This window comes from Eschscholzia californica, unplaced genomic scaffold (genome assembly GCF_041429995.1).
Source record: "Eschscholzia californica isolate CP2 unplaced genomic scaffold, dmEscCali1.0.p SCAF_6, whole genome shotgun sequence".
NCBI classification, from domain to species: domain Eukaryota; kingdom Viridiplantae; phylum Streptophyta; class Magnoliopsida; order Ranunculales; family Papaveraceae; genus Eschscholzia; species Eschscholzia californica.
In genome coordinates, this window is record NW_028238483.1 from 33,563,200 (window position 1) to 33,576,505 (window position 13,306).

Below are 13,306 nucleotides of genomic sequence, written 5' to 3' on the forward strand. Positions count from 1 at the left end.
AATACTTGTAAGCCTAACAATGGCAACCTCTAGTGTGAAACTCAAAAGTTATCGTTCTCGTTCGATAAGCTTACCCACTAGATCAAATAATCCACTCACATTCCCGGTCGAGGAAAAATTGTGCAGATTGAAATCTTCATTATCATATGAAAATGAAGATTTGGATGGAACCAAATTAAGTGGTCTTAAAGATTTATACGATCGTGTTCATAGTTTGCTGCAATCATCGACAGCCCGTCGAGCATTAGCCCATATACATTTAGGTATAGTACTGAATGATGTTATGGATGGATCACTTGTACTTCTTGATACCTGCAGCATTACTATAGATGTTTTATTGAAGATGAAAGAAGGACTTCAAGATCTTCAATCCTCATTCCGAAGAAGTGGGAGAAGAGTGAGTGGAGAATATCAAGAAGTTCATAGTTACTTCAATGTTAGAAAGGAAGTGAGTAAAGAAATTCACAAGTGTCTTAGAGACTTGAAAAGGATTGAGAATAGACGAGTACCAATTCCGACCTTGTTGGAGAAGGATCACAGCGATATTGTTGTCGTCATTAGCGTGTTAAGAGAAGTAGAATCTATCACCAGCTCCATTTTTGAAGCTCTCTTGTCATCTTTGTTATTCGGAACAAAGTCTAAGAAGACACGCACGTTGTCATCGTCTAACAAGCCTGTAATAAGTAGTAGATGGTGTTTAGTTGCGAAGTTAATGATGCAAACGAGCCGATGCGGAGTAAAAACTACAGCAAATAATTATGAAGATGAGGAGAAGGAGGATGAGGAGAATAAGGGAATGTGTAGTGAAGTGGAGAAGGTAGATTTTGGATTAAACACCTTGATGATGTTGAGCTGCAACAATAGTACTAATAATTATAACCCTAATAATGAAGTAATGTTGATTAATTTTCAAGATTTGAAGAAGAAGTTGGAGGAATTGGAGTTGAGAATCAATGGACTTGAGGAGGGATTTGGGTTGATCTTCAAGAGCTTAATCGAAACAAGAGTCTCATTGCTCAATATCATAAGCAATTGATCAATTATTTAATCAATTAATAAATTAGTCCATGAAAATTATTAATCAAATATGATATATATATTTCTATGGCTGTATATTTTAAGATGTAAATCAAGAAATAAAACTATTTGTATAGAAGATTCAAATCTAGAAATCATCAATGACATCAGACTTATTAGCAACACCCACTCTGAACTATGTCTTCTGTTGCCTAAACATCACAGCTAAAGCTTGGAATTGGTTAATAAGTTAACTCATGGAAGTCAAAATCCACGTTTTAGTTTGACAATTAGGTGTACCATACTATATTCTAAATCGAAAATACAGGCTGCGGAAAATGGGTTGAAGAAAATTGTGCATCTATGTTGTCTGCACATGGGGATCTATGTAGGGGGTGACGGTATGATATAGCCTCCAAAAATATTTGTTTGAAAAATGATGAGAACAAGAAAATCAAGACGTACTCTAGACATACAATCACGGTAAGCAACATAGGATTTATGTCTAGACTCTAGAGTATGTCTGGATTTTTTTTGTTCTCTATCATTTCTTGATTTGTTTTTGTCACCCATAACCCATTCATCACGGGTTCAAAGCTAGACGTTTCAGTGTGCTATAAAAGTTGAAGTATTTATCCCGTCATTTTGTTGACAAATTTGTTAAAATTTTGGGTTCAAAGTGGTTTTCTCTAAGTGGCTATTTTATACAAAATGATTTGGGTTGGACTAGTTTGGATTCGCATAATCACCAAATTTAGTTCTTCATCTCGACCTCTTGCGTGTCTCACTAAAAAAACTTAGTTCTATCTAATGTAAAACTATGAATCATGAATTTCTTGCCTGGTAAACACATTGTTTAAATAGATAACAATTTATACAGGGCAAAAATATGTTCTACTAAGTAAAGATAACTATTTTCAACAAAAAAGTAAAGATAACTATTATGAATAATTGTTTCCAAGTTAAAATAAAATATACAATGTAGAAGATTTTAAGTTATCGAAAAATTTCAATAAAAAATTATCTTGTTCTTCACCTAGCCTCTCCTGAAAATTAATTCTGAACCCACCATTGGTTGTCTGCTAGTCTTACAAAACCAATTACATACTAAACCAATTACAAGTGAATCCAACCGGGGTTCGTTTTTCTATCATTCTTTGAATCTGAATCGTCTAACTAAAATGGACTCAACATCAGCCAAAACTAGTCATTCAAACGGAGTTATAGCCAAATTGAAAACTGACTCCGGACTATTTAGACATTGAGTCAGATTTCAGATCTGACTTATGCCATCACAGTGTAGGATTACTAAGTTTGTAGAACACATCTTACTAAAAGTTATAAGGTCAATAGGCAAGATCAGTGATTATTTCTTGCTTAGACCTCAAATTTTGCAACAATTTGGTATAGTAATCAGTAGTAACCTTAATTCATCTAATCAAAATCTGAATCTTGAACAATAAAACCAGATATATACAAGAAGATGAGATCAATGTTATTAAATCTTAGTTCATGTACAAAATATGTGCAGGCTAAATCTACAAGCACTTTCTCTCAAAATGAGGAAATCAGTAAGCCAAGATGTATAATTAGTAGCTAAGGATGTTGAGAAGTGAAACTCTATTTCTCATTAAATGCCTAAAAATACACTCCAATTCATCCTCAAGATCTTGGATACTCTTTTCCAATGCCACCAATTGCTTTTGGACGTTATGTATTACATCGACCTCCATGCACGACGACGATTTATGACCTAAGAAGTTCTTCAAAGCCATGTCTACCATCTCCATGTCGCTTAGATTTGAGTCTTTCTCTTGACATACTATACGTTTTGTTTGAATCACTTTGGATACCAATGACCAACCTCTTATAGGCTTTGATCGGGCCTTTGAACCAACGAAGAGAGAAAAAATGGACTCGAAAATGGATAGAGTGACACCTTCAACTTGCTCAATCATCGACACGACTTCAGGTTCTTTGGCTAGTAAAGAAGTGTTATAGTTTTCTGTTTTCTTTAGATCTGCCATGTATTTGGTGATCACCTTGTTGACCTTCTTTCTTGAAGAGATATATGCAGTAATATCATTAGCTATGTAAAACTCTCCGCCTTTTTTTCTACGAAGAGATGATTCAAGATCTTGCACAGATTCCTTCATCCGCAACAAGACATCTCTTGTAGTCTCACAAACATCCAATAATCTCAGAGACCCATCCAAGATCTCATGAGCCCATTTCTTGTTCTTCTGCTCTTTACCAACAAGGGATTGTTGTGTGAATGGCAATTGAAGCAAATCGTCTAACCATTCATACAACTTATTGAGATCACCCAAGTTATGGCATATGGATGATGAAGATGATTGAATATATTTTGAAGAAGTCGTTGACCTTAGTTTGTTCAACAACTCCTCAACTATAGAAGCGACCGGATGGGATATCGAAGGTACACTGCTGGATCTAGAGTGAGATGAAGTTCTTGGGATTGTATTTGAGGAAGACATTTTTCTATCTCTTGTAGGAGATAATAGGAGTTGAATGCAGAATTAAGTCTGTGGAGAAAATGAACAATGGAACCACCTATTATATAGAAAGAACAATTAGACCAGCTCCCAGCCTCATACTAGCTGTCATGTAGTTGAGCTCACTTAATATTTCCTACTTGAAGACTACTAATAATTGCAAAACTGTGTTTGTGCATGAACGTTCACGAAACGAGTAACGACCGAAACAAATATAATATACTAGTACACGAGTTCCTGCAGGGCAGATTGCCTACATTCACATTAGTTTCTATATACTATAATACTTATCTAGATGGGAATCAAGAAAATTTGAAGTCAATTTAACACTTTGTTAAAAACCTAACAACCCAAGATTTGAATACAACAATCAAATAAATCAAAGATCATCCAAATATCAACATTAACCAAGATTTTAATGTAATTGTACTTTAAACTGGTGAAGTATAGAAATACCCTTTGTACAAATTCTTTACATGTACTAATGTTTTTTATTGCTCTGAAAGAATTATTATTTGTTTCTTCTTCAAACATAGTTTAACCATGAGGAGCTTGGTTTGTGTTAAGTGATGACCGTCAAATTCAAAACCAATTGGCTATAAGTGGAGAGGATCTAGATTACCGTTTCCCTATGTGGGATTATTTTAACAGTCTGTAAGCCTGAACGAATACTGATCAAGGTCCACGTTACACTGGGATATTGTCGTTTTGACTCTTCAGGTGCATCTATAAGAGCTAACTAGTTGGTGATCGGCACAAATTTTGCAAGGAAGGGATGAACTATGCAAGGGTTTTAGAAAAAGAAAATGCTAAAATCACAAAAGATTTTGACAAAAGAAGTTACCAAGCTGATGTGGCGGTTGTGGTTTGGAAGTTTGACTAAATCTAGACTGTTTTTTTTTATGGAAGGAACTAAATCTAGGCTGTTGAGAGATGAATATCACAACCGCCACATCAGCTGGGTAACTTCTTTTGTCAAAATCTTTTGTGATTCTAGCACTTCCCGATAGGAAAAGGGCCGGATATGACTAGACGTAAAACAGTAAAGAAACATGTACATCTATCTCCCTAAGGGACAAACCAGGGGCCGAGTCTTGCCATTTTCGCAAGAAAGAAACAGTAAAAGCAACATGAATGAGACCTCGTCCTCCATTAAGTCAGTATTATATTACATGGAGAAATTAACAAGCCAGATAGAAGCATAGGGGAATCTCTGACCTTCATTACCGCTTAATGTAGATGTCCGGTGGGTGGCAGCATGTGACCTTCAAGTGGTCCTTCATATCGTTACGAATATGTAGTCTCAAACAATTGAATGTTGATGATCTGTAAATCGGATAGAAAATACAAGTAAATCTGGCATCAACATAGAAGCTAACTAACATAAACATATAGTAGTTCAAATAAAGAATGCATTATTACTCTATAAACAAGGAAATGGGTAATAAGGCTTAGTTTAAGATTTTTTTCAACTCTCTCAACAAACAATCTGCACGGTTGCAAAGGAAATTTCACATTATTTTATATCAACACGAGTGGCGAATATCTTCTTGTCTCCTTTGAATGTGACTTACCATTCAATGACACCAATACTTTAACAATTTATACTTATAATAGTACAAAGAAACTAATCGAGAAAATGATATACCCACGAGTGGCGAATATATCTTCTTGTCTTTTCTTGAAGGGTGACTTCAGGTTAGTTATTTTATGAGTTTTAACAGATCGATACAAAGTTTGAAAGTCTACTCGTATGCGTTAATGGTGATACAATTTGGTCCCCTCAGACACCGATTTTTCATGTATAAAACAAGAAACCTGCACGCTCTAGTATAAATATTATCTAGTTTTATGACAGCAAATTTTGGTTTTGGTCGATTCAAGATTATTGAAATAAACCCACTGGGTTATCAAATAATGCAAGTCAATGGAACTCATAAACAAATCAATGGATACGACAAAACGTTAAGATAGATGTCAAACAATAACTAAGTTTTTATTTCACAGTGGGCATGTTACAAGCTCAGTAAGGAATTTCGTCGAACAGGCAACCTTTTTTCTTTGTTGAGAGATCGAACAGGCAACTTGCCCCCAAAATAATACTAATAGAACAGAAACTACCCTTTCAAAGGGTGAGAAAAGATAAAATTGCTCTTTGCCCTGTTAGCCATAGGCGGTGCACAAGGATGTACACGAGGTTGTACTTGTATCACTGAAAGGGTATGAAAAGACAAAATTGCCCTTTGTCCGATTCAAGTCAGTGTACAAGAGGTTGTACTTGTGTGTTGTGTTACATTAGATTTTTTAACTCTCAAGTGTAAAATACAATTTGAATCTCTAAGATGATGTTGCAGTAGTTAAATATAGATACCTCAAGAGGACTCTGTAGAAAAGTACTTTTAGTCTTTTAGAGATTTGCATTAGAGATACTAAACAATTGAATGATCGTCATTTTACCACGTAGAAATGAGAATCTCAATTAAGACTTGACACATAGGATTAACGGACTCTTTTTGAGTTTTAGACTGGAGATGCTCTGAGTCTTCAGCTTGTTCAAGGAGACCGGTTCCGAGTCTATTGGTTCTCATGGTGAACTAGGAGGATTATCGTTTTTAATTCTCCACAATGTCAGACCGCTGGAAGATGTATCAAAATCCTTGTCTATAATTTTTGGAAACTTAGTTCACGGTAGGTCTAAATTTTATTGTACCTTTGTCTTCCAAGGGGAAATTCTGTTGAGTACAAACTCGTCTCTTCATTCTCTGGCATGATAATGACGGGGCAACTTGAGGGTTGTACCCATTGACACCCGTTCACAGCCCCCTCACGTGGTCCGTGAGTAAATGCAAACAAGTATCGGTACAATGTTGGATTAAACAGCTTAAATTCAAATTAGCACTGAATGTGATCCAAACAATATCATTTTGATGTGAAACTGAAGTAGTTAGCTCAGTTAAAGTATTGCAATATTTCATCATAAAGGAGCATTGTTCAAAATCCTATAGTAGACATTTCATTTCTTAGTGATTGAGAGTGTTGAGAAAAGAAAATCTAGTTTTAATTAAACACCTAGATACACAAGCTAATCCTTCCTCAAGTTCTTGGATGCTCAACTCGAATGCCTCTAATCTCTTCAATCTATTCTCAACTTGATCAACGGCAATGTCATTTTCTTCACCCAACTTTTGAGATTTAGTAGTACAACTAAGTGAAGATAATATCGTCTCCATTTGATGTAGAATGCCATCCGAATCTTCCCCTTCCGATATCACATTTGTTGTGTGCATCATCAATTTAGAAACCAATGACCATCCAGTGTGCTTCGAACGAGCCTTTGAACTTGAAATAAACAACAAGATAGAACCAAATATAGAGAGAGTAGTTGCTTCAACTTCACCTAACACGCGAATAATTGCCATAATTTCTTCATGGTTTTTATCCGAGGAAAAGAAACACTTATTGCTCATCTCTGTTCTCTTTATATCTTTAAGGCAATTTCTTATCACTTTGGTCAATTTCTTTCGACAGGCGACAAAGGTGGCTAACTCATTTCCAAGACCAAATTGATCACGTTTTCTTCGAAGAGAAGATTGAAGATCTTGCAGACATTCCTTCGTCTGTGACAAAACATCGGTTGTAATGCCACATACATCCAACAATCTAAGAGACCCATCAAGTACCTCATTTACACATTTATCGGATTTTTGGTTTGAAATAGATGCTTGAATTAGAGGCAAATGTATTAAATTGTCCACTCGGTCGAATAAGTCTTTAAGAGTAGACAAGTTATGACAAATGAATGTAGAAGACGATGTGGTTGTCTCATCGGATGAAGATGAAGCTCTTAGTACATTCAAATGTTGTTCGACTGTAAGAGTAAGAGGATTAAATCTAGAAGGGAAGCTAGTAGAGCGAGAACTGCGAAAAAGAGCTTTAGGGTTTAAAGGAGAAGCAGCCATTGTCTAATTTGCTGCTTGAAGAAACAAGCAGAGAGTTTGTATACTAGTTTATGTAGGTTTGGCATCGAAAGCTCTCACTATATATATAGAGGGAACAAGTCAGGGAGGAAGTTGGTTGGTTGGTCACTTGGTCTTGTTTTAACCAAAAAAACTCGTAGTGCACGTGGTTTCTGATTTGAATCTAACGATATGTTAGGCGATGTCTATTCATATTGATGCCTGGTCCCCTCTTAAAATTTAATTACCATGTTTAATTAGCTAATAAATTAAATGATGAAAGCGTGTGAGATTAATGAAGTTGTCATTAACATATGATTGTATGACAGAAACGCACGGGTGGTGGCATTAATGGTATAAATGTGAATATCAAGACACCATTTTTTGTTTCACAAGACAAGATAAGACAAGACCAGAAAGGCCATCATCAATAATTTGGGGTAGAAATTAAGATGGCGCCTCCACAACCAAATTTTGAAAGAGCTTCATGTAGAAAGAGGGCCCTTATAATACTTCCCTAAGTATTCGGTTATAATTATTGATACTTGTAGATGTTGATTCTTTGTTTACCTAGTTTAAGCAAGCCAACACATGAAAGTTATAATGAAAATCAAAATCCGATATATTGGATATATATATATATATATGTAGCGTAGCGTCCAACCCGACAATGGCACAAACATGGCCTACAATTAGCCATTAATTATTCAATGATGCTCAAACAAAACTAATTAAGGATACACACTCACTATAGAAACCGATCACATAACATAAAATCCGGGCAAGCATATGAAGTAAACATATTTAATAAATCATTCTTGGATTCATTGATTTACCAATCTTGAGTTGGTTCTTGAATAATTAGGAGTAAGCTTGTTCGCATAGTCCAAGACTCCGTAAGGTTCAAAGAGTTCAGCAAAGAAACCATTTTTCCTCTTAGGGTTCCAACCAATGTCTTTGCACAGCTGATCATTGTACCAAATATGCAACATAGCAAGACATGATCTTCTGTAGTTTGAGCCAGTATATCGTTTCATGTATTTCTCCCATTCTAATACATCTTTTTCCATCTCTTTTATACTTGGCAACTTGAACGTTTCATCTAGAAGATGTACTAGCCATTTACACCTCATTTCCGAAGTAAATATATTCGCCAGACTTTCAGAGTATCCAATTATTGCCAATTGTGGTATCCTAGGATGAATCACCTCCCTGTATTATATTCATAGAGTTCAACAAAAGAATTTTAGAAAAAAACAAATAGGTACAAATCGGTGAAACACTGGGCTGAATCTTATACTGTTATTACCTGTAAAGCGGAACGGTGGAGTTTGAGGATCCCATGATGTAGTTTTGGTATGTTGGTGATTTGAAGATGTTCTTGAGCTTTTCGTCTCCCTTGTAACCGGTAGCAAGAATAACAATATCTGTTTTAAGAGTCGTTGCATTTGCATTGTCGAGTATCAACCCTTCTTTGCAAAAACTAAAGCTCTTCGACTTTTTCAAGACAATGCTTCCTTCTTCTACCTTATCATAGAACTTTTCTGGCATAGCTGCAATTGTACAAGAAGAAACTTCTTCAAAGAAACTTTGCTTTGGTACCATGTTATGTTTCTTCATAGGAAACTTGGATTTGATATAGTTTTCAACATATTTCGTCACCGCCCATCTCTGAAAACCAACATGAATGTTAGTAACCATTGGATGTAAATCACATACGTTTGTCCGAAATAATAATGTGGGATGCCAAAATATTTGAAGCTTACAAGAGGCGAAAGAAGGGTAGCCAAGATACTGAGTAAGAGTCCTTCACCGGGCTTATGGAACATAAGTTGGGAGAAGCGTGGAAGGTATAGCATTCCAAGCACAGGCCACATACAATTCGATATAAACCAATGTTCCTTCCTATATACCAATGTACATGGGTAATTCGCCCCTATATCGATACACACAACAACTTAGCATACAGAAGAATTAACACTACGATTCATCAAGGTAATTGTTAGTAATATAAATTGTACCGTTGGCTAATGCACATTCATAAGAGATATCTAATGCTGATTTACTAAATCCGACGACAGTGACGCGCTTGCCTTTGACGAAATTTGTAGCAGCATCATCATTCATGGCAGAGTAGTCCATGGAATGTAATACATTCCCTTGGAATGCTTCGGGGCCTCTGTTTGGTGGGAAATCAGGAATTCTTGGAACATCACTGAACCTTCCTATGCACAGGATCACGAATTCAACTTCATGAACCTGCTTTCATTGAAAATTATTAACTCGAGTGAGAAGACACAATAACCACATACTACTAAGTTGCATAGGGTGGAAAAAATCCAGAAGCCCGATATTAGAATGCAACAGAAAAAAACCCTTACATTGTAGCCTGAGGCCTAAAGCGAAAGTAGATAATGCCCACTCAGCCAGCTAGTAGACGTGTTGCGAAGGGATAAGGACTTTCACAAAAAGAAAGTCAAAAGTCTATAAAGAAAACGATAAGAGATAATTCTTTTCTGATTTTTTTTTTGCTAAGAGCAATCGCGTCAACAAACCTTCGTATATAAACAATTTATGTTTTCCCCAAAAACTTATCACTTAACTACAAGAAATAATACTAGATCGGGTAGCCCGTCCCCTGTGACAATAGTGAGCATGTGGAACAATGACTTTATCTTTCCGGTGAGAATAGTCTCACATGAGATAATGGGTATCTAGCAACCAAGAATATAAGGTCTAGGTCCTCTCCACTCATTGCCAATTGGTTTTGAGTTGGATGGCCACAAACTTAACATTTCCTATGTTGAGTCAATCGTACGAGTCATAATTGCTCTGTCACTGCTTTCATAATGTTTCTCCTGTTAAATTGCATTATTTAGTTTTTTGTTCACCTCGGGTCACCATACACGATCTTAATCAAAAGCAAGGTCTTTTCAACCACCAATTTCAAAGTCTCTGTTGAGGATAATTAAGGACCTCAACAAATAGTATGTCAAATTAAGATTCATGTCATGAAATTATTATTCAAACTCCAAAGAGGAAATTAATATTCTTATATATGTTTCCTTATGTTATGAGATACACATATACATTATAAATAATATGTTAGGTGATGAATCAAATCAACATATTGGAAACCATTGATTTCAAACTTTTTCAGTTTTGAATCAAAACTCGGAGTTAGTCGTAAAAATCTTTTTCAATCAAAACTATGAGTTAGTCTTAAAAATCTTAGTGTATTATATAAGCAAAAGTTTACCTGATAATCCATAGTAGTAGCACTTGTAGTTCCTTTATTATCTTGTAAGGTGATTTCCCACTTCCCGTTACGACCAAATGGTAGATTATTCCCACCCCAAACATCACTCTGGGAAAGCATTTCTTCTTCTCGTTGTTTATTACTACCAGTAGTAGTATCACGGTTGACATAATCGATGGAGATGACTTTGGAATTGAATTTGATGTATCGGTGTAAGTCGAAATGACTAGCATAAGATTCCAAGTAGTCAAGTACTTGGTGGTGGTTAGGGAATTCATTTCCGTCGAGGGAAGAAGGCCACGGAAAGTCAGAGAATCTGTAAGCTGCTTTTGGTGATTGGAGTTTGGTTGTTCGAACAGAGTTGTAATTCCAAACACCACCAATTGATGATTGTGATTCAAAGACAATGGGGTGGAAACCCTTTTCCAGTGTGTACTTGCAGGCGAGAAGGCCACTGATTCCAGCTCCAACGATTCCAACTCTTTTCATCTCCATTTGGAATGCACTGTTAATTGCCTCTACAGGGTGTGGTTCAGTTATTGTTGATGTTGGGGCCTATCAATTTATATTATCATTAGAAAAAGACAGTTGAATTTTTTGTCAATTAAAAAAAAATGATGGAAACCTTCAAAAAAGTAAATGTTATTTGATTGCCTCCTCTACTCGAGTAACTCATTAATCAGATCGGGATTCGAGTAGACCAAGGCAATTAGATATCCTGAAGAGAATACTCTAAATTTATAATGCTAGTTTCTAAAGTAAATATTTTCATGTCGTCATAGAGTTCTAAACCAACTCTCTTGTTGGAAATAGACTTTTAACAAACACTCTAAAAATTTTATGTGACACTCGTGTCCCGAGCATGGCCCATTTGCTGATGAGGAGTGTCAAGATTAGAAAACAAGTATGTCGCTTCACTAGTGAGAACCAGATCGCACCATTTTTGTAGTTATGGTTTAGACTTGGCCGACACTTCGTGGAAATATAAAAAATTTCGTAGTACAAAATTTTAAATAGAAATTGTGAATTTTGTCGGATTTTCTGGGCTACAAAATTTTAAAAAGAAACAAAACATCTTCTTCTTCCTCAACTCTGAGCACCAGCTTCAGCCACCACCTCCGGCAAGGCGGCAACCACCGCATTATGTTCTTTTTTTTTCTTCATCCTCTCCTTCCGTCACCACCACTTCCATTTATCTTTCTTCTCTCTCTTCTCCTCTTTCTCCCTTCCATCTATTCTTCTCTTCCCCTTGCTCTCTCTCCCCCTCATACACCGAAGGGAAGTCCCTTCGCCGAAACAAGACCTCGAGGAAGGTTTCGCCGAACGCTCCTTAAGGTTTCGTGGTTGGCCAGACACAGACTTTTCGTGGGTGGGCGACCATAAAATCTGAAACTTCAAGGAAGGTTTTCTCCTCCAAGATTAGGGTTAGGGAGCGAGAGAGACCAGTAAGAGTGAAAGACTCTGAGAGAGTGTGCGAGGGGGAGTGTTTCTTTTTCTAAATGTTCTCTCCCTAGAAATTTTTAGAAGTGTATATGACATTTCGTCATCTTAAAGATCTTCAATACTGTTAGATCTAAAAAAAATTGTATTAAATCTAATGTAATAATTTTGGATTTTGAAGACTTGAAGATGAAATAAGTTTTTTTCCCATGCGCAGTACATTTTTAAATGTACTGTAAATTTCATATTTTTTATGCATGGTAAGAATGCAAATTGTAGAAAACAAATCTCGAAAGTATAATCTATAAAATACAACAGAAGGGAAAACGATGATTGAGACAAACATCTTTTTTTAATAAAGAATATTATCTACAAGCCCTTCCCAAAAAATTTAATATAAAATTAAATATATGTTTGCAATAGTTTGTAAAACTTTTGATTTTACAACAATATTACTACAAAAACTGCAATGGAAAACATATATGTTTGCATCCAAGCTAAAGTGCCACTTTTCACTAAATATAAAATCTTTTTAAATCAAGATATTGATTTTTACAAAGAGAAAACATGGAAGAACGACTCAATTTGTTAGTCTTTCAAAGTACTTAAATCATCACGACGAATGTTGTGAGTAATTTCAACAATTAACACACATACGAGTGTTGTAGCCTAATAGTTATGCGTAGTCTCTTGTACGAGGAGGTCTTGAGTTTGGTTGGTCGAATGCATCACATGTTAGTGCATACCTACGCAATTATATAATATGATCAATTTCGCATGCCTAAGACACGGGATATATCTAGTAAATTTCAAAAATGTATGAGACATAAGCAGAGGTACACAACAATATGTGAAGTGACGAAAAGGGAAAAATATCTTTTACTAAAAAAGGAAAAAAGATCTTGAGAGTTGAGATTTGTGAGGACATAAACCATAGAGATAGAAAGTAGAAAATGACAAAGGAAAAAGTGAAGTGATGATACAACCGTTAAAAGAGTGAAAAATTGGTAAGAAAAAGACAATGTGGCGATAGGATTGGTTAGAAAAAGAGAAGAAAAGCTGAGAGCGACGTGTGATTGAGGGAGAAAAAGGTATGCTTAACTATTTGTCAATGGTCC

The 13,306-nt window shown here is 35.8% G+C and overlaps 4 protein-coding genes across 4 annotated transcripts; 1 reads left to right on the forward strand and 3 right to left on the reverse strand.

Annotated features, from left to right (window-relative positions):
- Positions 1-1,172, forward strand: LOC147533842 (uncharacterized). Its single transcript, XM_086649357.1, has one exon. The coding sequence runs from the start codon at positions 20-22 to the stop codon at positions 1,034-1,036; it is 1,017 nt and encodes a 338-aa protein (XP_086505483.1). The 5' UTR covers positions 1-19; the 3' UTR covers positions 1,037-1,172.
- A 1,317-nt stretch (positions 1,173-2,489) lies between these two features.
- LOC147533843 (uncharacterized) lies at positions 2,490-3,565 on the reverse strand. The gene has a single exon (XM_086648803.1). It carries the CDS (start codon positions 3,513-3,515, stop codon positions 2,607-2,609), a length of 909 nt encoding a protein of 302 aa, XP_086504929.1. The 5' UTR covers positions 3,516-3,565; the 3' UTR covers positions 2,490-2,606.
- Positions 3,566-6,477: 2,912 nt separating this feature from the next.
- On the reverse strand, positions 6,478-7,540 carry LOC147533844 (uncharacterized). Its single transcript, XM_086649215.1, has one exon. The coding sequence runs from the start codon at positions 7,490-7,492 to the stop codon at positions 6,554-6,556; it is 939 nt and encodes a 312-aa protein (XP_086505341.1). The 5' UTR covers positions 7,493-7,540; the 3' UTR covers positions 6,478-6,553.
- Positions 7,541-8,087: 547 nt separating this feature from the next.
- On the reverse strand, positions 8,088-11,274 carry LOC147533845 (putative flavin-containing monooxygenase 1). The gene is made up of 5 exons (XM_086648213.1): positions 10,749-11,274; positions 9,511-9,748; positions 9,256-9,425; positions 8,799-9,160; positions 8,088-8,701 (listed from the first exon to the last, which is right to left on the reverse strand). Exons 1-5 carry the CDS (start codon positions 11,241-11,243, stop codon positions 8,314-8,316), a joined length of 1,653 nt encoding a protein of 550 aa, XP_086504339.1. The 5' UTR covers positions 11,244-11,274; the 3' UTR covers positions 8,088-8,313.
- Between the last annotated feature and the right edge of the window lie 2,032 nt (positions 11,275-13,306).